Source organism: Fusarium coffeatum (genome assembly GCF_003316985.1).
Source record: "Fusarium coffeatum strain FIESC_28 chromosome Unknown BRIP53273_contig_372, whole genome shotgun sequence".
NCBI lineage: Eukaryota > Fungi > Ascomycota > Sordariomycetes > Hypocreales > Nectriaceae > Fusarium > Fusarium coffeatum.
Window position 1 is genome coordinate 1 of NW_022158161.1, and position 26,691 is coordinate 26,691.

The 26,691-nt window shown below is 48.2% G+C and overlaps 8 protein-coding genes across 8 annotated transcripts; 5 read left to right on the forward strand and 3 right to left on the reverse strand.

Annotated features, from left to right (window-relative positions):
- Positions 1 to 2,368: 2,368 nt before the first annotated feature.
- Positions 2,369 to 5,785, forward strand: FIESC28_11183 (uncharacterized protein; the record flags this gene model as incomplete). Its single annotated transcript, XM_031165310.1, has 6 exons — positions 2,369 to 2,402; positions 2,460 to 2,541; positions 2,672 to 3,989; positions 4,037 to 4,247; positions 4,296 to 5,512; positions 5,567 to 5,785. The coding sequence occupies 6 exons, from the start codon at positions 2,369 to 2,371 to the stop codon at positions 5,783 to 5,785; spliced, it is 3,081 nt and encodes a 1,026-aa protein (XP_031010610.1).
- A 302-nt stretch (positions 5,786 to 6,087) lies between these two features.
- On the reverse strand, positions 6,088 to 6,930 carry FIESC28_11184 (uncharacterized protein; the record flags this gene model as incomplete). The annotated part of the gene is made up of 1 exon (XM_031165311.1): positions 6,088 to 6,930. The coding sequence occupies one exon, from the start codon at positions 6,928 to 6,930 to the stop codon at positions 6,088 to 6,090; it is 843 nt and encodes a 280-aa protein (XP_031010611.1).
- A 734-nt stretch (positions 6,931 to 7,664) lies between these two features.
- Positions 7,665 to 8,068, reverse strand: FIESC28_11185 (uncharacterized protein; the record flags this gene model as incomplete). The annotated part of the gene is made up of 2 exons (XM_031165312.1): positions 7,665 to 7,888; positions 7,954 to 8,068. The coding sequence occupies 2 exons, from the start codon at positions 8,066 to 8,068 to the stop codon at positions 7,665 to 7,667; spliced, it is 339 nt and encodes a 112-aa protein (XP_031010612.1).
- Positions 8,069 to 10,115: 2,047 nt separating this feature from the next.
- On the reverse strand, positions 10,116 to 10,735 carry FIESC28_11186 (uncharacterized protein; the record flags this gene model as incomplete). Its single annotated transcript, XM_031165313.1, has 2 exons — positions 10,116 to 10,409; positions 10,466 to 10,735. 2 exons carry the CDS (start codon positions 10,733 to 10,735, stop codon positions 10,116 to 10,118), a joined length of 564 nt encoding a protein of 187 aa, XP_031010613.1.
- Positions 10,736 to 16,977: 6,242 nt separating this feature from the next.
- FIESC28_11187 (uncharacterized protein) lies at positions 16,978 to 18,093 on the forward strand (the record flags this gene model as incomplete). The annotated part of the gene is made up of 1 exon (XM_031165314.1): positions 16,978 to 18,093. One exon carries the CDS (start codon positions 16,978 to 16,980, stop codon positions 18,091 to 18,093), a length of 1,116 nt encoding a protein of 371 aa, XP_031010614.1.
- A 1,525-nt stretch (positions 18,094 to 19,618) lies between these two features.
- Positions 19,619 to 21,020, forward strand: FIESC28_11188 (uncharacterized protein; the record flags this gene model as incomplete). Its single annotated transcript, XM_031165315.1, has 3 exons — positions 19,619 to 19,903; positions 19,972 to 20,451; positions 20,505 to 21,020. The coding sequence occupies 3 exons, from the start codon at positions 19,619 to 19,621 to the stop codon at positions 21,018 to 21,020; spliced, it is 1,281 nt and encodes a 426-aa protein (XP_031010615.1).
- A 441-nt stretch (positions 21,021 to 21,461) lies between these two features.
- Positions 21,462 to 22,478, forward strand: FIESC28_11189 (uncharacterized protein; the record flags this gene model as incomplete). The annotated part of the gene is made up of 2 exons (XM_031165316.1): positions 21,462 to 21,621; positions 21,679 to 22,478. The coding sequence occupies 2 exons, from the start codon at positions 21,462 to 21,464 to the stop codon at positions 22,476 to 22,478; spliced, it is 960 nt and encodes a 319-aa protein (XP_031010616.1).
- A 1,146-nt stretch (positions 22,479 to 23,624) lies between these two features.
- Positions 23,625 to 26,034, forward strand: FIESC28_11190 (uncharacterized protein; the record flags this gene model as incomplete). The annotated part of the gene is made up of 6 exons (XM_031165317.1): positions 23,625 to 23,787; positions 23,849 to 23,929; positions 24,043 to 24,250; positions 24,513 to 25,213; positions 25,269 to 25,434; positions 25,482 to 26,034. The coding sequence occupies 6 exons, from the start codon at positions 23,625 to 23,627 to the stop codon at positions 26,032 to 26,034; spliced, it is 1,872 nt and encodes a 623-aa protein (XP_031010617.1).
- Positions 26,035 to 26,691: the final 657 nt, after the last annotated feature.

The following is a 26,691-nucleotide window of genomic DNA, read 5'->3' on the forward strand; positions in this document are numbered from 1 at the left end:
TTTTTTTTTTTTTTTTTTTCTCCCACTTTTCGGTCGTTCCTTCGCCTGCATGGCTAGATTGCTTACCCCGAACCAACCTCCATCCATGTCACCAGGGACGAGTGGTTGCTATTGAATTGACAGACAAATAAGGTTGGCAGATTCATTGCAAGTCCAGGTACCCGTAGGTCGATCGATTCCAGTGATCGACAGTGTCATATGCGTTTTAGCCGAAGCCCTGACTTCATATGAAGCTCAATGTCGTTTGATCGACCAGGACACATCAAGCCACCAAGAAAAATCGAGCCACTTGCCCAAATCGAATCGAATTTCAGAACAAAAGCCTCAGCTTCCCCATGGAATTTAGCCTAGAATAGTCAGTCTCAGTAAATTCTCGTATCCAACCGGAGGCCTCGGCATGGTTCCAAGACCCAAGTGCAACATCTACCACACCCATTCAGCCATTGGTCGAAGCCGCGTCACGAGCTTCACTCCCTTCTTCCCGTTGGGGCCGTAGTCCGCGTCATGCCCTTTTGGCCCTTGGAGTTCAATTGCTTCCTTGTGTTTGGGTGCAAACACAATTCTTACATTGTCCCCAATTGCAGCCAAAAACTTTGAATCATATACATCGAAGCTGAACGGCATCCCAGCCAAGAGACGTATATCACCATCACATTTACAAACTCGCAATAATACGCGCATCAAAGCAACACTGTCCTTTTGTTCATTTTCCATCCCTTGAGAGCGACAAAGAAAGCACGACATTGCGCCCGACTAGCGAATCTATCTGCCTATTGCCATCACACGATTAAACCCATCTCGGCCAGGCAAGCCTCAGCAGTACTGTGAACAACCCTCTCAAACTCAGACTACTCCATCTTCCAAACTACAATGTGTACCAAAACGTTAATCGAGCACCGCTGCGGTCATCGCGTCTTGCGTGGCAACACAAGATGCTACCGAGAAGACTGTCCTGGGAGAAAAGAAGATATCACCAAAGTCGACGACGACTGCGCGCAGTGTGAGAACAAGCCCAGCCGATTCCGATCCTCGCGGTGGTGCTCGGTCGGATGCTGCGTTTGCCAGTGAGAGAAAACAAGGGAAGTGAAGGGAGGGAGGGCAGGGGAGCCTATAATGGAATGATTCGGTTCGGAGTAATACGGGTATCAACTTGGGAACATGGAGTATGGAGGTTTTTTTTTATTCTGCGACGAAGAGATACTTGGAGTTCATGGGGCTTCTCGATTTACTTGTTATGAAATGAATGATTTCAATTGAGTCGCATCGTCATGATACTCGAGCCAAGCATCTCTTTTTCTTCTTTGTACATGGTTAGGCATGGGTGTAATTGCTTTTTCTCTTCCCCCTCTGGTTGTAAGTGGATGACAATCTGCACAAGATCTGAGACATGCGACATCTAACATGTACACTACAGGGCAGTATGTACTTCGTTTCAAAGAATCCGATTCCTCAATGACTAGGTACATGGAAGTAAACAATAACTCCCACAACAGTTGAACGTGAGATGCGACTGGATTGGATTGGGCAAAGGTCAATTAAGAGTTGCCCTGGGCTTACAGAGTACTGTAATTGGATTGGATCTTCCATACCTACCTACCTACCTAGATACACTACCAACCCCCGTCTAGATGTCGGAAGATTGGAGGCCGAGAGCATAAGAGACGAAATAGTTCGGTCACCTTAGACTAGCTTTTAGGTTACTTTATTCTGGCAGTCTAAGCCTCAGAAGACAATTCTTCTGTACCCACCCGCCCCCAACCCCGCTGTTGGTTTGTTAGAAGGCCGGGTATCCGTATTTGGGTGTGTGATGTGATTGATTGACAGGGGTCCAGGGGTTTCAATCCTCTGCACCTAGCTTCCAAGTTCAGAACTCACGAGGCTTCTCCTCTCTCTGGCTAGCCCAGGCCACGGCTTTCAATCCTTCTTCTGCTTGAGGTCCAACAGAACTAGACCAGGTAGAGAGTAGAGGTTTGGGAATGGGAATGGCAACCCCTGGAGATAATCCGTGAGTACATACTACCTAGATAGTCAAGCTGCAGTCCATCCACCAGTTCAGTTCCATCGCTCACTGCACTCCAGTAGGTAGGTACCTAGGCTAGGCTAGGCCCCTCCACTTTCCATGGGTGGAAGCTTCCCCATCCCGCATTCCGCAAATCATCCATCCATTCACCACTTATCCGAACCCCGATGCTGCACTACACTGGGACTTATGACCTACCATCTTCATACCACTACGCACCACATCACTTAATTGAAAGCGCTGAACCGTGGCAGCTCTCTTCTCTCCTGCGCCTTCCCGTCATTTGTGTGACATTAGCCTCACCGGCGCATTGCTTGACTTGGAACACTTACTCTCTCACATTACGCCATGGCCAAGAAGGCGCGCCAAAGGATTAGCTATGGTGAGATGACATATCTTGAGACCGCTCCTGAACAAGCTGCTAATTGTAGTACCTTAGTCCTTGAAAATGCCAAATCCTCTGAAGGCGGCCATCGTCTAGGTGTCAATGGCCTTGCCGTCGATAACGATAATGCAATTCTGTAAGCTCGCCGAAAACATAAGAGACGAAATAATTTAGTCGCCTTATGCAAGCTTAGACTAGGAATTAGGCTGCTTTATTTCGGTAGCCTAAGCCTCAGAGGACAATTTGCTAACCCTCATTTCCTATAGATACTCGGGTGGCCGAGACGGCATTGTTTGCGCTTGGGACTTAAACCTCGATCTCAAGAGCCGTAGCGACATTACCGATTCGACGCCTGCCGCCTCCGAAGACAAGAAACCCAAGTCCACGACCAAATTCCGAGCACAAACCCATGCGCATATGCACTGGATCAACGATATTGCCCTTTCGCAGAACAATACAGCCCTGGTTTCTGGCTCATCCGACCTTACAGTAAAGGTCTGGCGACCATATTCCGAAGAGGATAACACCCGCGTCGAGACGATAGGCGAGCATGCTGATTATGTCAAATGTGTTACAACCCCGCCTCCAGATATGGGCGCAAATTGGGTCGCCTCTGGTGGTCTCGACCGCAAGATCTGCCTTTGGGATCTCAATGGCGCCGGCAAAACACTCGAGATCGACGTTCAAGGCGAGGAAATTGCCGAGAAGGGTTCTGTATATGCCCTACGTGTCGGGCGCAACATCATGGCGAGTGGTGGTCCAGAGAAGACGGTGCGCTTGTATGATCCTCGAACTGGCGACAAGGTCTCTAAACTTGTTGGCCACGTTGACAATATTCGCGCGATTCTGATTGACGATGCTGGAGACACTATTCTTAGTGCTAGTGCCGACAAGACGGTTAAGATGTGGAGTATCAAGAACGGTCGCTGCATGTACACGTTTACGATGCACGATGAGAGTGTCTGGTCACTGTTCTCCGATGACCCAACACTCGGTGTTTTCTACAGTTCAGATCGCTCCGGTCTGGTAGCTAAGACAGATGTGCGGGGCAGCCTAGAAGAAATGGACGATGGTCTAAGTCTTGCCGTGGCACATGAGCACATCGGAGTGGGCAAGGTTGTTGCAGCCGGAGGTCATATTTGGACAGCAACTAATAGGTCATCAATCAACCGATGGGAAGATGTTGATACCGATACCAACATCAAGCTCCCGGAATCAGTTCGACACCACAGAGCTACGTCAAACGCCTCCAACAGGCCACGCGAGGCTTCACCTCCAGCAGTGAATGGAACTGCTAAGAAAGAAATCCCCGCCGAGTCTATCTTACGCATCTCTGCGGCTGCTTCCTTCCCTGCGCGATCTGGGCCGGATCCTGATTCTACCACCATCACAGATGCTGCAACACGGAAAGGTTCAGAGGCTATCATCGATTCAGGAGAATCCGATATCAAGCCAATTCACGCGGTGGCCGAAGAAACAATCGAGGGACAATTTGGATTGCTCAAACACAGGCTGCTTAACGATAGGAGACGTGTATTGACGTCGGATACTGCCGGTGATGTGTTGCTGTGGGATTTGATCAAGGTGTGCAACTTTTGTCATGGGATGGAAAAGATGGCTAACCTCAGCAGTGCAAACCCATCAAAAGCTTCGGCAAGCAACACCTGGAAGACGTGGAACACCTTGTCAATACGGTTGAAGCTGTCGCCCCATGGTGTTCCATTGATCTCAGTTCTGGAAATCTTACTGTGGTGCTAGAACCTTTCAACTGTTTCGATGCTGAAGTGTATGCCGATGAGCTCGAGTTACCAGAGGCTGTAGAGTTCCGAGAAGATCAAAGGAGTGAGTATGACTAGCATCAATGACAAGATTCAACTAACCCCTACCTAGTCAGTCTTGGAAAATGGATCCTTCGATATCTCTTTGCCAATCTCATCGATGAAGAAATCAGAAGAGATGAGGCGCATCGTCAGAAGCTCAATGAGGGGATTGAAGCAAGGCAAGTTGCCTCTGGAGGAACCGTCGACGCCCCTCCATTGTCGATATCATTACCAAAGTCCGCCATCCCGGACTGGGATAACGCAGACCAAGTCACCCCAAAACCCAACCTCAATCCTTACCCCAATACGCCCGGGTTAGGCATTGGTTTAGCAACTCCTGGCCCCAGCATCATGTCAGGTCCTAACAGTTTGCCTGATGTGCCTGAAAATGCCGCAACGAGTCCAATGACTCCTGTTGAGAAGAGGACGTCGCATGTCAGTCGCCCTTCGACAGAAAGAGAGGACTACTTCAATAGCCCCATGCAACTTTTCGAGTCAGCAGTTAAGGCAGCGAGTATGGTATCCACGCCAACACAGGATAATGCAGATTCGAAAAAGTCGATAGACGGTGATAAAGAGAAGGACAAGGACAAGGACAAGGCCGACAATGCAAAATCGCCAAGCACACCATTTGGTAAGAAGAAGTTCCGCATGACTTTTGGTACGAAGAAGCTTTCACGCTCCGCTTCTCAAGCCACAACGGAGAAGCCTGCTATTGTGGAGGAGAAGACTGAAGAGTCTGAATCATCATCCGTCCATGAGAAAGAAAAGGAGGTCGACGACAGTTTCTTCGGTGTCATTCAGAAAATCCATCAGGAGTACGACAGACAACTGGCTGAGAATCCTGACAAACCAGTCGAGACCCGAGTGGTGCCCAGTCTGCCAAACGATACACCTGTTCTTAAACTTCCGCCTGGAACCAAAGTTGTCATCCAAGAGGAGACATCGGGAGGCAGCGCCAACTTATATCAAGGCACTGTCGAGGACGTTGGCAAGGATGCAGAACTTATCGAGCAGAAGGCACCCATGTGGCTTGGCGATGTTTTGCTTCAGAATATTATGCCTTTCAAAGAACCAGTCAAGGTCTCGTTCGTCTTATATCCAATGGATGACAGCCTTCCAGCCATTGCTTCGGCAGATGGAAACAACAGACTCAACGCGAATCGCATGTTGCGAGTCAGGAAAATTCTCTCCTACGTTGCCGAGAGGATCGAGCCACCACTTGAAGAACCTGATGAAGATCCCATGAGACCAGAAGAGTATCTGGAACTTTACTGCAACGACCAGGTAAGTGCATTCTCTTCACTCTTTACAGTTCTCTCTTTTCTTACTTTTATTTAGCTGCTCTCCCCTGTGACAACCCTGGCCACTCTACGTACTCACCTCTGGAAGGGAGGTAATGATATCGTGCTGCACTACAAAGCCAATGGCAAAAAGGAGATCCGGCCGTTCCCGCCTCCTCCAGAGACCAAGCCAGCTGAGGCTGAGGAAACTCTAGAAGGCACCGCTGCAGAAGAGACAAACACAGACGGCCAAGTTCCTTCTCAGCCTCAACCTTAAGGCCGCCTGACTGTAGGTGACCCCTCCATTGTTGTATGTTGTATGAGAGGACAATCAGTGTCCAGTACATTTCTATTTTTCATGCCTTCCTATTTATATTAGATGGCAGGCTTTCGTCTCCAGCGAGTCCCCTTATCGTATGTAGATTTATACATAGGTTAGATGCCCCCAACGCGCATATACCATTAGCGAGAAATTAAGCCTTTATCCCTGTTTGAGCTGCCCATCTCTTGACGCCTTGCTCCGTGCTTGATATCATACATGCCGACCAGTTTTTCTTTTCATCTGCGTGGAAAGGTTGTCTATACCACACCATTCATCGTGTTGATGGCCCATTGGTAACTTCCCAGGAAGATCGCGCCACCTATAGAAATCCATGTTACTCGCGGCGCTAGACCAGCGAAGAATGCCTTGCTGCCCTCCTCACGCATTATTTGACCGAATATTTTCGACACTGACACACGCTCTTTGGACAACATGACCCTTGTCTTGAGCACATCAAGTGGCGTAGTAAGTGCTGCAGAGAAACCACCAGCCATGCTTCCGTAAAGAGCGCTCTCAGCAGCAGTGACCTCACGCCCACCACGGCGGCGACGCCCCCATGACTTCATGGCCTCCCATAGCGGGAACTGGATCACGGTGAAGGGCACCTCACGAAAGACAGTAATACCCCAGCCACGGTAGAGCTCGCGCCACATGGGAACAAATCCATGGCTGGAGTATCGCGACAGAATAGCTCGCAGCGCTGCAGCCGAAGAACCTCCATGATGACCGGCCTGGGCACGCTGCTTAACAACCTCAGTTGGTACACGCACGGCACAAGCAGCTATCTCACCCGCACTGGCAGCAGCCATGTGCGTGACAGGAGCCTTCCATCCTGGCGCAGAAGTATAATCCTTATCGGCCAAAAGACCCTTTACACCCTCATATGTGCAGAAGAAAAACGCAGCGCCAGGAGCCGAACCAACGAGGGCAGAACCAATGCCACGATAAATGCCGCTAAAGCCACCTGAAGGAAAGAACCCGGTCGAGGATTGGAGGCGAGTCTTGAGGGTGTCGAGAGGGAACAGAGAGAGATCGACGGTGGTGCCAGCGAGGGCGCCTGCGAGAAGGGCAGATTGGAAGGATGGCGGGTTTGCGGACATTGTCTCGAAGGGTCGGTGACTTAATCTCCGTTCCAGATCGAGGTTCGAGCAATGAACTGGATAGTGCCCGGAGGAGGTAGAGGGATTGGTAACTTCGGAGCTTTGCGCCGACCGAGACCGGCGAAATGTTAATGGCTTGGAGGAGCTTGATAATATTGGACTTATCGATAAGATGAGCTTAGCTTGAGTTCTGAGGGGCATCCATCGCGAACTAAGCTACCCTGTATTCGAATTAATTACATCACCAGCACGCGCGTCATGAGAATCCTCGGTATTCATGTCCTGAGGAGAAAGGACAATGCCTGTAATTCAATTGAGTACTTTGGCAAATATTTCTGGCGTTGGTGATGCAGATAAGTACCTAGTGGGATAAAAGTATGATTGTATTTTGACGCATCGATGAATGTTCCTCTACCAACATCCATGCAAATATGATGGAATCATTAGACTGCCAAGAGATGAGCTGACCGATTTCAGTGCGTCAACAAACCACATCGAGGCATACCTGTGTTTACTTCACACGTTCAATTGACCCAGATTCACATTCGCATTGGCGCTCAAAGAGATGAAGACAAGATAATGTTGCCATTGAGCCAATCTCATTAAATAAAATATTTTGCTCAGACGTTCCAGTCTATCTTCCGGACCTTATAACTCCCAGAACAATCCATTGATCAAACCATCAGCCGCTCATCCATTCAATCAATCAACAATTTAAATTATTGGGGCCGCATTTACATGTTGTCCCGTGTGCTAGTGCCAGCCTTGTGAGTCTCCTCGGCCGCCTTCTTGGTTCGCTCTTGGAGGTTCTTGATGTCCTTGTTGGGATCAGTTTGCGATCGGTCAGCCTTGACAGCCTCCTCGCTGTCCGAGGCGAGCTCGGGCTTCCAGTGGCCGCTGCCCTCCTTCTGCTTCTTGAGGGAGTCCTGCTTGTGCTTTTCGTAGTCAACGTTGGTTTCTGCGTGTAATGTAAGCAAGGGCCTCTCGAACGATTCCGCATTGAGTCGAGGGAGAGAGACTTACGAGTTGAAGATTCCTTGAGGCCGAGGCGTGCTGATGTGGTGAAGGATCCTCGTCCCAAGATCATCTTGGTAGCCTGCGCAGAGCGCATGGTCATGATAGATCGAGCTGACATCATCTTTGCGGTAGTGGTTTTGGAGGTAATTGAAGTATTTAGTAGCTTGAAAGAATTGAGTAGATAGAAAGAAAGAGGAGAGGGAGAAACAGCTGTAGGGGGAGAGATCAGAGAAAGAGCTTAATACTGCTCCTCCCGGGTATGGTTATTGACCATTTGCAGGAGAGTGACGTCACGAGCATCATCAACTTTACGCCTTCTGTTTTTTCCTTTTCTCCTTGAAATGATGGAAGATTGGATGCGTCTATTCCCCACTACCTACTGCTCATGCTACCCCAATTGGGGCAATGGACCTTGTTGGCGAGACTTTTTGCCGAGGAAGCGATTGCCATGAATTATTGGACCTACATATGAACTGCATACTCCGTAGGTAGTACGGTGATCCAATTGCGTGGCTATGGTTGATAATACGCACGGGCTATTGCTATGAGGGGAAACTTAGTAGGTAATCTTGGTAGGTACTGTGGGGTTGAACCATCATCATCACGAAATATAGAATGCTTTACTACCCTTCATGCATAGCTGAAGTCAACAACAGAGCATTCATCTTCCAGTTTGGTTGATCGGGAACAGCCCGGCACTTGTTGATGTACAAATACTTTAAAACTGCTCTACGTGTCTGCCATTGGCCCAACAATTCGCGATTGCAGCTACCTACCTGTACACCATAACATCACGTCACATGCAAGGACATCAAATCCCTCATATACACTCACACATAACACATTCACTTAACACATGTCACAGAGTTGAAACCTCAGATTATTTGAACATTCGTATATTCTCGTCTCGCAGCGCTGAAGCCGCGTTGTCGCAACCAGACAGCGCCAATACCCAGTTAACAATAGCCACACAAATGCAGTCTACCGCTGCAGTGCAAAACCAGGCTCGAGGGCCTCCCGTAATCCCAAAAACCTCTTTGTATCTGATCATGACAAATGTCCCAGGACCCAACACTCCAGATGCTAGCCAAGGCGAGACAAAATATTTGTAAAAAGAAGCCCGTCCAACCAGGACAAGGGCAAATCAAGCAACGCTCCAAAGTATAAGCTACTCCGGTCCCAAAAACAATGTAGGCCAGCGCTGGTGCTGGAAGCCTAATCCATGAACAAGAAAACAAAAAGAGGACAAATGTATAGGCCATCCCAAGATGATACAAAGAAAAAGAAAGGGGCAAAGGTCGTCCTTTTGCGTTCCCATTCAATGCAACAGCGGGATAACACCAGAAATTCGACCAACTCCCCGTAATTTCCCAGATTCCGTCCCATTCAAGGGATACCAATACTCGCAAAACACCGTTCGTCTCGATCCTGACCACCGCCCAAAGATATTTCCAAGATGCGACCGATCAAATAACACCGGTAAAGACCCCGCTTGCGAAAAAGCACTCCCTTCTATGTTGTTCTTTTTCTCTTGTTGACTTCATAACCCATGACCGCGATGAGAGAAGACATTTTGGTAAGAATGGTAAGGCCAACCCGCGCCTCCCATATAAAAAAAAGAGATGAAAGCAATTGATGCCGTAAAATCCGATACTTGTGCCGTCCAACACCAATGCAATGTCGTCTTTAAAAAAGCAAAGAAACGCCCGTTCGTGTCTTGAAGCCTCATCTTGCGAGGCGGACACCCAACCCTAGGTATTTGATTTGTTGCAAAAATAACAAAGTAACCAAGCCGAAAATGGTATCGATCTTTATCATGCCGTGCCAATAGTATCCTCGTAAACTTGTTGATTAAAACAAGAGATGTCGATTAGGAATGTTTATACAGATGAGATAGGTTTGGATGGTAAGTGTGATGATTGTCGAAGATTGTTTAAATCAACAACAAGCAGTCGCGTCAAGCGAGAACTCCTCAAAAAAGCCTCCGAGGAAACCAGCCCAGTTAATGATAAGATGATACCAAGATCAAGTCTCGATCAGTCAATGTGTCCGCCAAGATGAACAGCTGCCAAGAACTAACAGGTGTGTTTGCAGTTCAAAGCACATCGCCAGTGATTCGACACACCAGTCAACCCATACATGATGTATGAGTGGCGACCAGGTGCGGTTTACCATCGACGCATAGACTGTTGCATCCTGCCAGGTGATACTGACTGAGGAGGGCTTGACATGGTAATGCCAGTAGCGGGGTTGATGATGGGAATGGCATTGCGGCCGCGGGTGGCGGAGGGCTGGTGAAGCTTCATGCTAGGCTGGTGCTGGTAAGAGGGAGGAATGAAAGCGGGAGATGTCGAATTGAGGGAGAAGCCAGGAGCAACAGTGTTGGGATGTTGCGTAGGAGAAGAGTCAGGAGAGTTGCTGGCTAGTGAGGAGCGCTCGGACGCGCTGGAGATGGAGACCAACTGCGAACAACAGGTCAGATTGATGCGCTGGGGTGAACAGCAACAGGACAACTCACGTCAGTCTCAGTCAACAGACCGGGGCAGAACTCCATGTCATCCTCAAGATCGAAAGACCGGCTGGTCTCGAACTTGGTTCGGAAAGATGAGATGGCAGCAACCTCGGGATCCTTCATGTTCATGTTACGGGGACCAGATCGGAACTGGCGCTGGACTTGTTGAGACATGGACAGACGAGGAGCTCTGCGATTTCGGCCGGCGTGGTGGTTGTGCGACATGGGAGCGGGGTGCGCTGGGTGAGCGTTGTAGGAGGTGTAGTATGCAGACATTATGCGAGTCGGGCGAAAGTCGCGTTGTTGTGATTTCCGGAATTGGTGCGGGATTAATCAGATGGGCGATAAAAACACAATCAAGAAACGAAGTGTTTGAAAGTCGTCGTTAATAGTCGTAATGGACAAATCCAAAAAGTCGCAGACAAGATAGGAGAGATGAGTTGAGTTGGGTTGTGTTGAAGAGGAGAGTAAGTTTGTTGGTTGATGTAGGTTTTTGGTTGACGAGAGATGAATTGTGGGAAATAGAGTGGGAGCGAAGCGAGACGAGGTAGGAGGGGCGGAGAGAAAGTGGAAGGTGACGGGCTGGCTTTGATAAGTAAAATAGAAATGGAAGGGGGCAGGCGGGATACCTACAGTTCAGTGACTGCACACCGGGGACGGCGGGCAATTGGATTTTGTTGGTTGGGGACACTGTGAGCCCACTAAGATCCACTGAGTCCACACTAAAGCCCACATGAAGCGCCTGCAGAGCCAGGAGATGAGGGTGGGACCAATCTCTGGCAAATCACAACCTGCGGACGGTGGCCAGGCTCTCTTTGCCACCTTGTTATGATTGGCATATTGCTAGAATAGCTTGTGCCACAGTGTAATCTTGGTGGCATGCTGGTAGTTTAATCCTGGTCGCTCAGGGTAGGGATGTTTAGGAACTGCACAGTCTGTCTTGCTTCACGCAAGCACAGTACCACCAGCGTGTTCAGAAAGCTAGACAACACACGCATTTGCTAGGGGGCTGAGTGCAAGCTACTTGTCCTATTCTGGGTTCACCTGCACACCAGGCGGTATCCGAAACTCAGCGCCTATCCTACAAGGGTGTGAGCTACTGCACTCACACTCACAAGCCCAGTGCTAGATTGAAGATTGAATGCTCAGTCGGCCCTCTCGGGGTTCCCCATTCCAACCTTCGTCACTTGACTGCTCTCCGCTTTGTCCCCTGCCCCGTCTATCTATTTGAGAACATCCCATCTCAGGGCTGTCTGTCTACTGTATTGCACTGTACAGACCGTGCTAGTCTGTCGGGCCAGGGGTGCGCATTGTTCATCAGGTGAGTGACGGAATTTGAGCTACGGACACTACCCATACAATACCCAAACACACAGTGAGGATCCTCCACTTGGAGTCGCAGTCTCAGTCTCAGACTCAGGCACCATCTTGACCGCGTGCTCTTCCACTGCAATTCCCCTGTGCTAGCGCAGGAAAGCCCCTTTCTGACCGTCTCCTCCAGGGCTCTCGCCGTCGTGAGATTAGGCGCTATGCCCTGGTGCAGCATGCTAATCTTGTCCATTGATTGGATTGTGCGCGCCTGTCCGTTTATTGACATGCTGAAATTGTTATTATCCACTACCTTGGTCCTTCGCCCTTCCACCATACGGAATTAATTGACTGCCGTTTCTCATCTGCGACGTTGGAAGCCCCCGCACTCCAATCAATCTCTCGTCAATATATCACGGCGCACATATCTGATCTGGTGTATTGGAGCGGGAGGCACGGTACCCTCAGGTACCGAATAACATTGCTGGTCTTGCCTTGACCCACGATACCAGCTAACGCAACTTGAGGTGCAGTCAAGTCAAGTGCTTGCAGTTCGATGCAGCGCACTGCCGAAGCAGCCCCAGTTACAATCGTATCGCATCGTCCATTGCGGGACGGGAAGGGAAGGGGGATGAGCGGAAAGGCAAGGCTTCGGGCAGTTCTGCACTCTGCACTGTATTCTAAAGGCATTGGTTTGGTGGGTGGGAAGCAGGCGGTGATAGCTCGACGGTACCTTGCGAAGGCAGTGAGCACTAGGGTCTAGCAGAACACTGTGCATGACCGTCCAAGAAGCCTTTCCCGACCACCAGCGCGATGCGAGGGAGGGTTGGTGTCAGCTGTGACTGGGCGGCCTCGAGACCCTGTCCTGTGCTGTTCATGATGGTTTGGGTCTGGACATGGGTCCTTGGTCTGTTGGAAACGTGGCGGGCTGGGCTGGACAAAGGCGCTGCACTGTGCTATTCTGTCATGGCCCCTCCAGTCTGCAGATCGCATCCCCTTCTCTTTGTTGTTGTTTTTGTGCCCTGGTCAGCGGCCGAATGAGATGTTGTTAATAATCGACACTGTTTCCCCAGTGGTCGAACCATTATCGAAACGGCCTCCAGGGTTCTCTAGTGTTAACTATCGCCACGAGAGGCGAAATGTCTGAGAGAATGATCATCATCATTCCCAGGCTTCTGGAAGTTTTGTGACGTGAGTGCTGTGACGCTTGACGGGTCCTGGATACTATCATCACCATGCTGTAGGGTAGTGATTCAAGGCATGACAAAGCCCAGACCATTTTCAACACCAACCTTGATCGTGAAGAGCAGGTTGATGAATCCAGAAATGGAACCTCACAAAACACTGTGGCGTTGTCCGTCAAGGTCAAGGGTAACCTCACCTGCATACCCACACACACACACCTAACCCCAACCCCAACCCACGATTGCAGTCCAGTTTCAGTTGTACTGCAGGCTCCCTTTTTGTGTGCGTTGCACTGTCGCTTCGTCCGAAAGAAGGTCTCTCTTGGCGAGTTACTCTTTGTCGGTGGTTGCAACGTCTTTACGGGCGTCTACGAAAAGGTTGGACAAATATGAGATCGTGTTTCTTGTGTTGCATAACAGAACCAACGATGTTATCAGTGATTGTCGTTGTTTGGTGAAGGCTGACGATAAAGATAAGCAAGTGACGACGGCGGCAAAACACAGAAACCTAGTATGTATTGTAGTTACGGTATTCGGTATTCAACTTCCATGCACCTACTATGGTGTTTGATGCATCTTGTCAATCGTTTCATCATCTTGAGAGGTCCGCTTCGCCGCAAGCCTCATCTTATCGTACTGTACCAGCCGAATTCTCATCTGCATGGATGTCTAGAATGCACCGCATCAATTCACTACCGCATCTCGATTTCAAGAGTTTCTTTTGGTCTTTGATACAATACTGTATCCTTTGGCACAAATCAATCCAGCCTCTCTTTCATTCAGTCAAAATCTAGAACAGATCGTCACTTGTCTTCTACCAAACAAGCAACCACCTTGTCTTACCCTACCCTGTTCTGTTCTGCTTTGCTTTGCTCTGCCTCAATGTCAAAGCGTCCTATCAGGGCTGTCACGATTTACCGCTAAGTTACCGTGCTGGACCACGCCATGAGAAACCCTCCAGGGCTCTTGTGTCATTTGCCAGGACATCATTGCGGGGATGGGCTGCCCGATGTTGCGCTATCTATTCTGGGTCTGTTTGTGTTAATTATTTAGTGAAAGGTTTAAACTTGGTGTGCTTCTCGTCACGCTCTTGTTCTTGTTCTTTGGACTCGCTCATGCCGATCAATCTTCAAGTTGGCTAATCCTCCCGAGGCTTCCAACAATGAATTCCCGTTTCTGGAGAAAGCCTCCAAATTCGTTCCCGTAAAGTTGCGAGACCCTTGGCCGAATGCGTGAAGCTTTTGCGTTTCGGTTTCCTAGCGCAAAGCATAGCGAGACAGCCCATACTTGACAGTTCAGTAGAAATATCGCTTAACAAAGAACAAAATAGGCATGAAGTTAAACTGACCACTAACTCACGGTCCAGGGAGCAGATCATCAAGGTACTGCTGTACATCCATCAGGTCAGATACCCTTAAGGGTCTTGGTGGCGAAAGACGTTCTCACGTCCAAGTGTCTGCAGAAGACATTCGGCATCCTTAGTATCATACTGTACATAATAACTGGGATTAATTGACAGGGGAAGAGAGACATATTGACACAAATGGTAAAGTTGTGAGTCCTGTTCATCAAGGGCTCAAGGCCATGATTGAGTCAGACGTCTTTAGCTTTCTCCCCATCTGCCCACGCTGACGCAATCAGCCATCCATGCCATGCCCATGCTTCACTGTAGATAGTGGCCAGACCAGACCCATCTAGCCATCCCATTCCACGATCTGGACAAGCTGCAACCAGACGCACACATCTAATTGTTCACGGTCATTATTCAACTTGACCATCATGAGTTCTTAACCCCTCTTATATCATGAGACGAGCCCATTATCTGATGCACATAGCGTGCCATATCGCATAACCACACCGCCATTTCTCAATTGGCTGCGTCTGCTCTTGTCGGCTGGAGCGCTTCTTTCGCCGTGTCGACCTTACTCTGACTGTCTAGACTCTCTCTGTCTCACCTGGCGGAGAACAATGGTAGAAGTCCGAGCACACTCAGCTCAGCCCAGACCGCGCCACCCCTTTACCCCACGCGCCACACTTTGCGGGGACCCAGCTACGTCACCTGACAAGAGGTTCCATCATGATTTTCAGATGGGAAACTTCAGCGCTGATTCGTCATGCATTGTATTTATCTGTAAGAATGCATCCAGTCAAGTCTTGAGTGTACAGTGAAGACCCTTGTCACTCAGGTTTATGATGATATCAGCTATGAACTGCTAGGCTTCTTTGCTGTAAGCTTGGAGGAGCGAGCAGTAACGTCCTCCCTACGAAAAGTGCAGTAGAAGGAAGTAGAAGTGTCCTGCATCCCTTTACTTCACATTATTTTTAGTCATCAGATTGATCACTGTGTTTGAAAAAGACCACTTCGCGCACCACAATGAATGGAACCAAAAGTAGTTCAATTTGTAGGCCGACTACTCCTAAACTCATCTCTCAAGTTTCTGATGCACGACTCAACACTACAAGCCCAAGCTGAGACCGGCATTGCTGTAATCCAGACTTTTGACTTGAGTTCTTGGTTGCCAGATAGTACATCAATACTCGGCCACTCTTCTCTTGTCTTTTCGTCGAGTGAAAAGAATTATTGGTGCGGGAGAGATAAACAAGACTCAACTATCAACCAGTTCCTTTTTACTCGATAAAAAAGTAACTGGGAGATCTTGCCCTACGCCTTAAACAGTTTGGGTCTCCTCTCGTTGAGCAAGTCTCCTCTTCTCCGAAGTGCGACGCAGACATATTCTGACCCAGACTGCCGCCATCCAAACAAAATTGACCGCTGTCACAAGCAGCCATAGTTTCAATTGCCCTAGGAACCGTTTTCCCCAATTCCAGTCTTCATCTCCATTCGCAGGTGCTAGGAGTATGCAGAGTGAGATTACCACACCCCAAGGAACGGAGGTAATGAGGCACGAAAAGAGCCATAGTAGTTCGCGTAGTCAATCATGGTTCAAATGGGGACCAGGAGAGAAGAATCCAAATTTATCAGGTATACAAAGACATTCTGACTGAAATCGATACGCTCGGTCGTACAGGGCAAGCAACCGAATCTGGAACGGGGTGAAGTCAGGCTGAAGAGTGATTATTCCGTCAAAAACATCATAATCCTCCGCCTTGGTGACCCTTCCCTCGAATTTAGTCCCATCAGGATAGACGAAGAAGACAGTCGCTGTGTTGATGTCGCGGGACCCGACGGCATCCATTGCGTCTTCTGTCAGTTTGAGATGCATTGTTTCGGTGATGTTGGCTTTGGACTCCAAACTTCTGCGTATGTTTCCAGGAGTGCTTGTGGTTTCAATGAAGTCTGTGTTGTGGTTTAGGGACTCCTTTGGTCATGATGAAAAAAGAAGAGAGAAGGCTGTGGGGACTGGCTCGAGGGAAGAAAGGACGCCTTGAAATAGCACAAGAATGATGGTTTGTTGAAAAGTTATTTTGCAAGCTTTGTGCTTCTATCAAGAGTTGATTGTGCTGAAGTTGTAGTGGCTTGATGTGTTAGATACCGAGAAAGCATGTTCTTTAGCTTTGCTACCTTGGTCCTTGATTGATCTCCTGGGAGATATCAATCTAAGGTTTATACCTAGAAAAGCATCTCAGGTGGGTTAAAGTAGGCCAGGGGTTTTAATTTCATTCTACCTGTAGAATAGGTTTAAGATACAGTTCTCTCAAGGTTGCTGTAGAAGCATCAGGAATACTTTGTGTGTTATTGAGAGATTTGAAGTCGTTGGTCACAGTGGCTTTATGCGATATCTATTGAGAAAGTGTTTTGTTCTCGCTTGAAACCTTGACCGGTCTCTACCTAGGGAGATTCATATTGACATGAGGTTCACACAAAAAGAAGAAATGAAGCATCGGAAATAATACTTCCATCTAGGTATGGTGTACTAGTAGTAATTGTTTAAAGTTAGTAGTTTTATTTGACCCGCATGTCCCGCACCCACTCGCTAGGTACCTTTAGCTTTTTTCCCTCTAATTCATAAGCAGACCTGACTCACCACCACAACACAACAGACTCGGTATCTCGATTGTGTCGAAATGGACTCGTTCTATATCACGCCAAACTCTTCACTGGCACAAACTTTGTTTGTTGCTAGTTCATTGATACTGCCCATAGTTCTCATCTTCATCCTCTCGCGTAAGATCAGCGATCGATATGTAGCCAAGTCTACACCACCTCTGCCAGCCACCGATGAGATTGTACGCCTGCGAGTGTACCCAGTGAAGTCATGCCGGGGCTTCGATGTGAAATCGACAGAACTTCTACGGACAGGTCTAGATCTGGATCGTAACTGGATGTTTGTCACCGTTGATAAACACGAATTCATCACCATCAGAGCGAACTCCAACATGACTCTCATCACGACAGCTTGGGATGCTGACACCGATACACTTACAATTGCGCTGAATGAACATAAAATTGAAATACCGGCCCATCCCAGCACGCAGTGGCTTGAGAAGAACACAGAACTGAATAAGGCAGGCATTTGGGGCGAGCAAACTGACGCTTGGGTATACTCAGACACCCTCACGAAGCCCATCTCCGAGTTCCTGAACATGGATGTCCGTCTGGTATACAAAGGACCTACGCCTCGAGTACTACGTGGTAGCGGAGCCCCTCAGCGTCTGGGTCGTACGGAATCCACCAAATTTGCTGACATGATGCCTGTGCTGGTAAGTCAAATGAGTTATCGATCAGCAGGCCTTGAACTTCTGCTAACGCGAGATACGCAAAAGGTTGCTTCTATGGCGAGCATGGCCGAGTTAAACGACCGTCTCGCTGATGCCGGGGAGGACAAGATCGAAATCGAGCGCTTCCGCCCAAATATCATCATCCGCGGCAGTGTGCCCTGGATCGAAGATGGATGGAAGACTCTCCAAATAGGAGAAGGTGAAAATCGCCTTGATCTCGACGTAGTTTGTCGCTGCCTGCGATGCCAGGTGCCCAATGTTCACCCTATCACGGCCGCCAAGCACCCACGCCAGCCTTGGAACCAGCTGATGAAGTACCGAAGAATTGACCCTGGACTCAAGTTCAAGCCAAGCTTTGGAATGCTTTGCGCACCAAGTGTCGAGGGTCACCTTGAAGTTGGGATGAAGTTCCAGGTTACTGCCATGACAAAGGAGCACTTCTTTATAAGCCCGATGAAATAAATTGAAATGGTCACATGGGAACATAATAGGAAACAGCTCTCAGTGCCAATTCTGGATTAACGAGAACGATGCATATCGCTTTGCTTGGTCGGTAAATATCTAGCGAGAAAAAGAACCTCTTGAAACCCCTTTCTTGACCTAGCACTAAAAACGAGATTGAAATAAACGCCGCAACTGCACCACTTCTTCAAAAGTTTTTGATATTAAGACCGTGGTCATAGTACACGACTTTCAATGTAGACTTGTATCACCCTTTCTCTTATAGTTAGTCGGCTGATTTGTCATAAGGGCAGCGTGATTGATCAAGACATGATCCTTATGGAGAGGAGTACCTTGTTGTTCTTGGCCTTATACCCATCTCTGTCATAGCTCCAAGTTCCTCAAAGTAATACCGCAATTCGACAAGCTGAGATAAGACACGACTAGGACTTGACCAATTTTAGTTCATTAAAGCTCTTTCAGGATCGTGAAGGTCGTCAGACTGCACTACCAAAAACTCAAGTGGAAATACAACCACAACCCAGTCTTCACCACTCAGTATTTAGCCGAGACACACCATCAGAAAAACACCGCCTCATATAGAACGCTAGTAGAATGCCTTGATAGAGGTGAGCTCGTTTAGCAATGACTGCAAGTCTTTAGTATATGAGGAATTTCAAAACCCTGACTAGAACGCCCGCTTTCTTGAAAGAATCATGCCTTGGTGTGGGTCAAACGGACAACAAACAAATTCATTTTTACGGGAAACCAAGCTTTTCTTTGAAGTAATCAGCTAGAGAAACGATTATGTTTTATCTTTGTTGGTTAGTGCCATGAATAGTGGCGAAGAATCGAGTACAGGTAACACCAAGCAACACACTGAGACAGAACAGATATCAATAGGAATATCTATGTTAATTCTCCAAACAAAGTGGCTTAAAGGCACGTTCAAGATGTGACGAGATAATCCAAAAAAGTACTTTTTCTTTGTTTCCTGATATCAGCGTGGCCCAGACTAGATGTCGTGCTATGGATGCCTGCACCACACCACAAGCACTGGGCGCCCTCTTTGGCCTCTCTCGATCACTCTTTGAGCAAGTCAACCTGATAGAGTCATGTTGTCGCCGAGCCTTCTAAATTAGAGTGATTAGGATATGGATGGCTCGGCTATTTCTAATTCCGTGCTAGTTGCCTTTGTCTTCGATACACGAACAGAGGCGAGAAGAGGGCAATGAAACACTTTCTAAACAGAAGAGCATGTGAAAAGCCCAAGCCCATAATTCATTTCGAATCACAAGGCTGTAGTCTGTAATTTGGGTGAGAAGGTTGACTTTGTGATTCATTGGCCGTGGTAAGGCGCTTCGCGGGGCAGTTTTTTTTTTTCAGTGGCACAACATACCTAAGCTTACCTACAGTTGCACAGCCGCCTCCGTTCTTTCAAGCATGCAATTAATGGTCTAGATTCTTAAATCTCTCACCATCCCCGACAACTTCAGCGCAATCGCATATCGGAAAATCAAAGATTAAACATAGAGATACATTCATCATGGGCGAAAATCTCGTCATCTATTACAATGACTCCATCGACTCGGACAATCTGGCTGCCGCAATGGCCTTGTGGAAGGCGACGTACCAGAGGCCAAACACTCGCTTGGTTTGGATTATAGAGCCTCGCCAGGTGGGCTTTGGACTATCTATGACAGCAGAACAAGTATCGAAGTGTAAGGACTTGATACAACAGCACTTTGAATCGCTTGGGAATCCCTTCAAGGTGCTTTTGGGTGGACTTATCAACCAGACGGATCTTGATAATATCAAAGCTCTCACAGAGGTTGATCGCCAGCTGGTAGCCTCCCCTTTTCAAATGCCCTATTATGAATTTCACTGACCCAAGTGCAGCTGCAAATGGCTGTAAAGCCGGATTACGATTCACGAGAACATGCCGCGCGTCATGGACGCCTTACAGCTTGGGACTTTGCTTCTTGTTTGGCCGAGTGGTCGAACAATGCCCCCAACGAAGTCTTCGTGGATTTTGAGAGCCTAGATGAGATTGAAAATCCTGTGAATCTCAACTTTCATCATCACGAAGAGCTTGTCAACCGGAGCGCAGACGAGCTGAAGGCATACGATAACATTATGAAGGAACCTCTTGCACAGCGATCACGGAGCCTACAAGACTGGTACGAAGGATGCGCCAAGAGGATCGAGCAAGAGGAATGCAATTCGAAGACTTCTGTGCAACCTCTTAACTTGAAAACTGTCTATAATGCAATCGAAACTGCAGCAAGTGTAGGTTTCTTTGGAGGTTCTTCTCTAAGGATCTTGCGGCAGTTTCTTGAGAATGGCGTAGCTGGTAAAGTCAAGTGCCATCTACAAGTGGTATGTATCAGTTTGTGGTAGTTCTTCCTATGGCGATCACTAACAATTACCAGGGTTCTTGCGACATGTCGGCGAATCTCTTTGCAAATCAGTTCAATATCGCTCTCAACAGAGAGGCTGCCAAAACAGTGCTTAATCGATCAACAGAGTTCTCAAAGTTTACCGTTGTCCCTTCACACACTGCACAAAGTATAAAATACTCAGCGTTGGGTCTGAAGAACGCCGGAGGTCATTGCTTAGAGAAGCGAATCTTGGGCTTTAACTGTCGTGAAGACCCTTTCAAGATCGTCACGAATGTTGTCTCGTTAGAAGGCCAATATTCCGACAAAGCATACGCGATGCCGGACTTGACCGCATTCCTATGCGCGCTCATTCCTGACTATATGGGATCAAAGTTAGGATTCATAGAAGTTGATGAGAAGGATTCCAATGGCGCGTTGCTTTTTAGGCACTCTGATAAGGGAATCCAAATGTACGATTTGAGCGGGAGCAAGACATTAACGGAGTCTGAGGTTACGAGAGTGTTTGAGGCAATAGCAAGAGGTGAAGTGCTACTGGATCAGACTTGATACCCAACGGCGTCCTGGGAGGCAATAGATAATTCTTTTCTGATATCGTTTGATCTTTCACGCACGTTACGTTTATGACAGGGTTGGACGTTTCTGAAGTTCGACGAATGCTATCATGACTTTTTAGAAACAAGTAATGGAATTTAGAAACTTTATGTATCGTGATTGATTATGACCAAGGTGAGACTATGTAATGTTTTATGCTATATTGTATTTGCAACAGGATATCCATGGATGTTGTTCTAGGCCACACTAGTCTGGCCTGGTCATATCGCCAATCAGCCACAAGACCCTTCAATGTGGCGCTGTCAGCCTTGCCAGCTCCTCCCCTCCTCAACTTAACTTATCCAACAAACCTTCAACAGCCTTGGGCTGTCGCAGGCGTTCCTTTACCAATCTCAAATCCTCAATCACAGGACCTCTATATACTGTATATACATCATGTCCGCCAATTATTGGCAGTCGACGCAATGTCGCTTCTGGAACTTTACCAAGGAACAGCTCGCGACAATGCGACAGAAGCTTGAGGAAGACAATGCAGAACTCGTGCGCATGTTTCCACTTCCACAGCAGCGACACTTGAACATATACTTTAATCAACGTGGGTTACATTGTTCACTTTATCAGACCTGACGGCATGGCTGACTTGAACAAACAGAGCTGATAAGGCTGGCAAAGCGGCTGACGATTCGACAACAATCCATGGCCACGGCGCAGGTCTACATGAAGCGATTCTACTCGAAAGTCGAAATCCGCCGAACGAATCCGTACCTCGTGATAGCGACCGCGATATACCTCGCGTGCAAAATAGAGGAGTCGCCCCAGCATATCCGACTTATCGTTACCGAGGCGCGACAGATGTGGGGAGATCTCGTCGCTATCGATACATCCAAACTGGGAGAGTGCGAGTTCTTTATGATAAGTGAAATGCGATCGCAGCTCATTGTATACCAACCATATCGAACAATCACGGCACTGAGAAGCGAACTCGGATTGCAGGAGGATGAGGTGCAGCTTGCCCGGTCAGTGATTAACGATCACTTCATGACGGACCTTCCGCTGCTATATCCTCCACATATCATCGCAATGGTAGCCATGCTGCTAGCTTTGGTTCTTAGACCGAACAATTCTGGCCCTGGACAGAACGCCTCAGGAGCAGCGGCAGCTGCAGGACTGGCAGCAGCTCAGCAGGCGTTGATGCGAGCGCAAGGCCAGCAAGCGTCAGGGGGAACTGCAGATGCCGCAACTGCTGAGCCAAAGGAGAGACAACAGCAAGCTCGAGTGTCCAGGGTGCAGAAGTTCGCCAAGTGGCTGGTTGACAGTAATGTGGACATTGCATCAATGGTGGATGCCACTCAGGAAATAATCTCGTTTTACGAGTGTTACGAGCATTATAATGACAAGCTCACACGGGAACAGATCAACAGATTTGTCAAGGCACGAGGGTTGGATAAGTGATATTGATATTAGGGATATGAGAAACGAGATATGAAGCACTTATGGAACAAGCATGCATAGTCTTGGCAGGCGTTTATCGGAGTTTGAACTTTCGATTAGAGATCGTATCTGCATATCTACCTTTGTGTGCCGGGGTTGTAGAGCTGAGTAGGTATATTGGTTTCACTCTACAGCAATGATAAAAGAAGATAGAACAAAATAGTCACTATTTCTAGGACTTTTTCTAGTTAACGCAGACTGAGCCAGTAATTTCGTCTTTAATTTAAACAAGCTAATGTTAAGCTTGATTACACCCTGAAAATAGGCTCTACGTTTCCCCTGCGTACGGATATTGGATCCTAAAAATCCCAAGCTGGAATTACCCAGGTACAAGCACTTATTTCAACTCTCATGATAAAATTTGCTTGGCACGTATGCTGTCTGTTGGTGTCTGTTAAGCCAATAAAGCGGTATTATCGGACAAGGAATCTCTGACCAAGAAGTTTTTTTTTTTTTGACAGGTCCGCAGTGCCCTGAAACTAAACCTTCAATTGACCAAAGAATTCCACCTCGCTAGTTCCAGGATGTCAATATCTGCATTCATTCTAGAAGAAATTGATTCAAATATGAGGAGCCCTTCAATTTTATGCCGAGACAGAGCGAGGATGCTAGCAACTAGAGACAGCAAGAGAATAGCTCAGCGGATCCTTCCGAGGCACTAAGCATAATACAGTGCCTCTGATTGATCGCCAGAGCAGGCCCAGCAGTGCCCGACAGCGCCCAGGGCGGCTTCCAATAGCCGGCGGGGGGCTTCAACTATCTCTAGCTCCACTGGAGTAACTCTGGTGTATTTTTCTGAGCAAGAGCAGCAGAGCGTTAACCCTGTTTGGGGGTTCCCTCCCCAGCTACCAACGTCACAGCTCGCTCGCCAATTGGCATTTCAACACCAGCTTTTTCTTCCTGACCTCCGATCTCCTGTTCAGCCATGACCTTCCGGTAACCCGATAGTATATCCCTCGACGTCGCCGCGGATCGATAAGCCTTATCTTACAAACCCATAAAGACGACGCTCCCCTGCAGCGCAGGGCTTTTCGCGCCCGTTGCGCCCGCCGAACCTGAAGTCTTGCCGGATCGAGATATGCCACCAGCGCATCCATAGCTATCGTCATGAGCGTGACCAGCATTGTTGAGGGAGTCGAGGAGGGGCTTAGGGAGCCACAAAACTCTCGCGATGCGAGAGTCGAAGAGCTTTGGGCGAGCCTCGAGCCTGATCATACAGGTGAACTTGACCTTAAGGGTTTGAAGAAGGGGCTTAGGAGGATTGATCATCGTAAGCAAGGGTTCTTGTTGGCTCGCTCGCGCGCGATAGATTTACTGATGAGCGACTGCAGCCATGAAGAACGCCGACGAGATGTTAAAACGCATAATGGAAGAGGTGGATAAGAACAACGATGGCAAGATTCAATACAACGGTACGCATATCTGTCTACCTTGACCGTCGAGCATTCTCCGACCCTCCGATACTGCCTCGGTTCCTGCGACCGCGACCATGAAAGCTTACTTTTTGCTTCTTTGCACCATTTAGAGTTCCGGAAATTTGTCGAGAATGCAGAGCGCCAGCTTTTTGCCCTTTTCAGATCAATTGATAAAGACGGAAATGGGAAGCTGGACAAGCTCGAGCTTCAAACAGCTTTCAAGAGCGCCGGACTCACACTATCGAACCGCCGGCTCAGTGAGTTCTTTGACGATATGGATTTCAACAACGATGGTTATGTCACTTTTGACGAATGGCGGTTAGTCTTTTACTTCAACTTTACTTTGAATGCTCCTTTTCTTGCTTTAACAACCCCACTGGGCGTCAGTCGCATTCCATCAGATGCCTGGTGCTCATGACTGACCCTCAGTCATTTTGGCGGGGATAACCCTCATAACGTCATGTGCCAAGCCCAAACTCAACCACATGGCAATGCATTTGCGACCACTTTTTGTTGCTGATTAACGATCTTGGAACCCTGTGAATGGATCAGGGGCTTGCGGCTGATCATGAACTTATAGAAACTTCCTCCTATTTATGCCCCCCCACGATCACGATTCTCAACTTCATGCCGTCCTTGACTTTTACTACTCGGTGGTCAGCGTAACCCCTGAAGGAGACACGCTTGTGAGTGAGGAAACATTAGAGGGTTTAGGTACGGACGGCTTCCGCTCTCTTTTCATCACCCTTTTTGGCTCTCTTCTTCGAGTAGCTTTCCCCTTCGAGTACCCAAAACCCATACAAGACCGCCGGACATCGACTTCCGCCAGTAAACTCAACACCTCAAATCCGAATGAATCCTCGAACACGACCGAAAACATGGCTACCGCAGCCGCGGTTTCATATCCCGACTACGATGACCCAGCTACCGAGATATCGCAGGAAGTCGAATCGCTTACACAAGACCTGGACGATGGCACCCATGAACACACCACTGGAGCTTCAACAGCAGTGCACAAGAAGTTTAGACTAACACAATTTGTACCTGATCCAGGCTACTTTCTAGCAGGTGCCATCGCCGGTGGAGTGTCGCGTACGGCTACTGCGCCTCTCGATCGGTTGAAGGTCTATCTGCTTGTCAACACTTCCAGTCGAGCCGAGACGGCGGGCGCGGCGCTTATGCAGGGTCGTCCTATCGCCGCTCTACAGAATGCAGCAAAACCATTTGGCGATGCGGTCCGAGATCTCGTTCGATCAGGAGGTGTTCGGAGTCTCTTTGCAGGTAAGACTTGTGCACCATGACCCTCTGTGGCGCAAACTGACATTAACAACATCAGGAAATGGTCTCAATGTCGTAAAAATTATGCCGGAAACAGCCATAAAATTTGGCTCATATGAAGCGGCCAAGCGAGCACTTGCCAATTTTGAAGGACACGGAGATCCAAAGCAGCTCAGCTCGTGGTCAAAATTTGCCTCGGGCGGTCTTGCTGGCATGATTGCACAGTATGATTGATTCAAAGCTATCGACATCCCAAGCTAACAGCTAGCAGGGCTTCTGTTTACCCTTTAGACACCCTCAAATTTCGCCTGCAATGTGAGACCGTTAAAGATGGTCTCAAGGGCGCTGCTCTCGTTCGCCAAACTGCCGTCAAGATGTACGGAGACGGTGGCTTGCGTGCATGCTACCGAGGTTTGACCATGGGCCTGATCGGAATGTTTCCCTATAGCGCCATTGATATGGGCACCTTCGAAGTACTAAAAAAGTCTTATAAGAATTACTACGCCCGACGAGACAATGTGCACGAGGACGACATCGAAGTAGGAAACATCGCTACAGGAATAATTGGCGCTTCATCTGGAGCCTTTGGAGCTAGTGTGGTGTACCCCTTAAACGTGGTACGAACACGACTTCAGACCCAGGGCACAGCCATGCATCCGGCGACATACACTGGTATCTGGGACGTGACGAAAAAGACTATTCAACGTGAGGGCTACCGAGGCTTGTACAAGGGCCTGACACCCAACCTTCTCAAGGTCGCACCCGCTTTGAGTATCACTTGGATGGTGTATGAGAATTCCAAGAGAATCCTTGGATTGAGCTAGCTGGTCGTTATGGTCAGGCTCGAGACGAAAGAAAGAGACGAAAGACATGAGACTGAGGAGTTGTTCCCAGTTCTCACAACCAACATTTACTATTTACTATACACACGCACGCAAATTTCACATCAACATTCAGGAAAGCGGGAATCTTAGCGATTGGATGGCATTGCGTTACGACGAGGGGCAATTTCATGGCGTTGAAAGGATTGATATATCAGATGAAAGTGGTCGACAGCCATTATCGATGGACATGACGATGCTTCGAATAACATTATACTACACTGCACTGCACTGCATGTTTCTCATTTTTTGAAGGTGCAGAAGCGATGGCTAGAACTATTTGAACATGATTTGTTCAAAGATAAGATAAAAAAAAGAGAGTATGAAAAGAGACGAAGCAATCTGGTAAACACCCAGGCAGTTCCCTGTGACATGTTGAACTTGGTTAGATTACAAGGGTCGGGGATAACTGTATTGGCATTATTTCCATCGCGGGGTAGCCAGTAGACTACCGGTGCAATGGGTTACTGTAAGAGAGCGAGTGTCAGGTCTTTCATTCATTTGTGTTAGACATTGGCAGATAAACGGATGTGCTATGTCTTCGGCTCTTCGCCGACGACATTGACTCAATCAGTTTGTCGATAAACTGCAAGAGGAAGT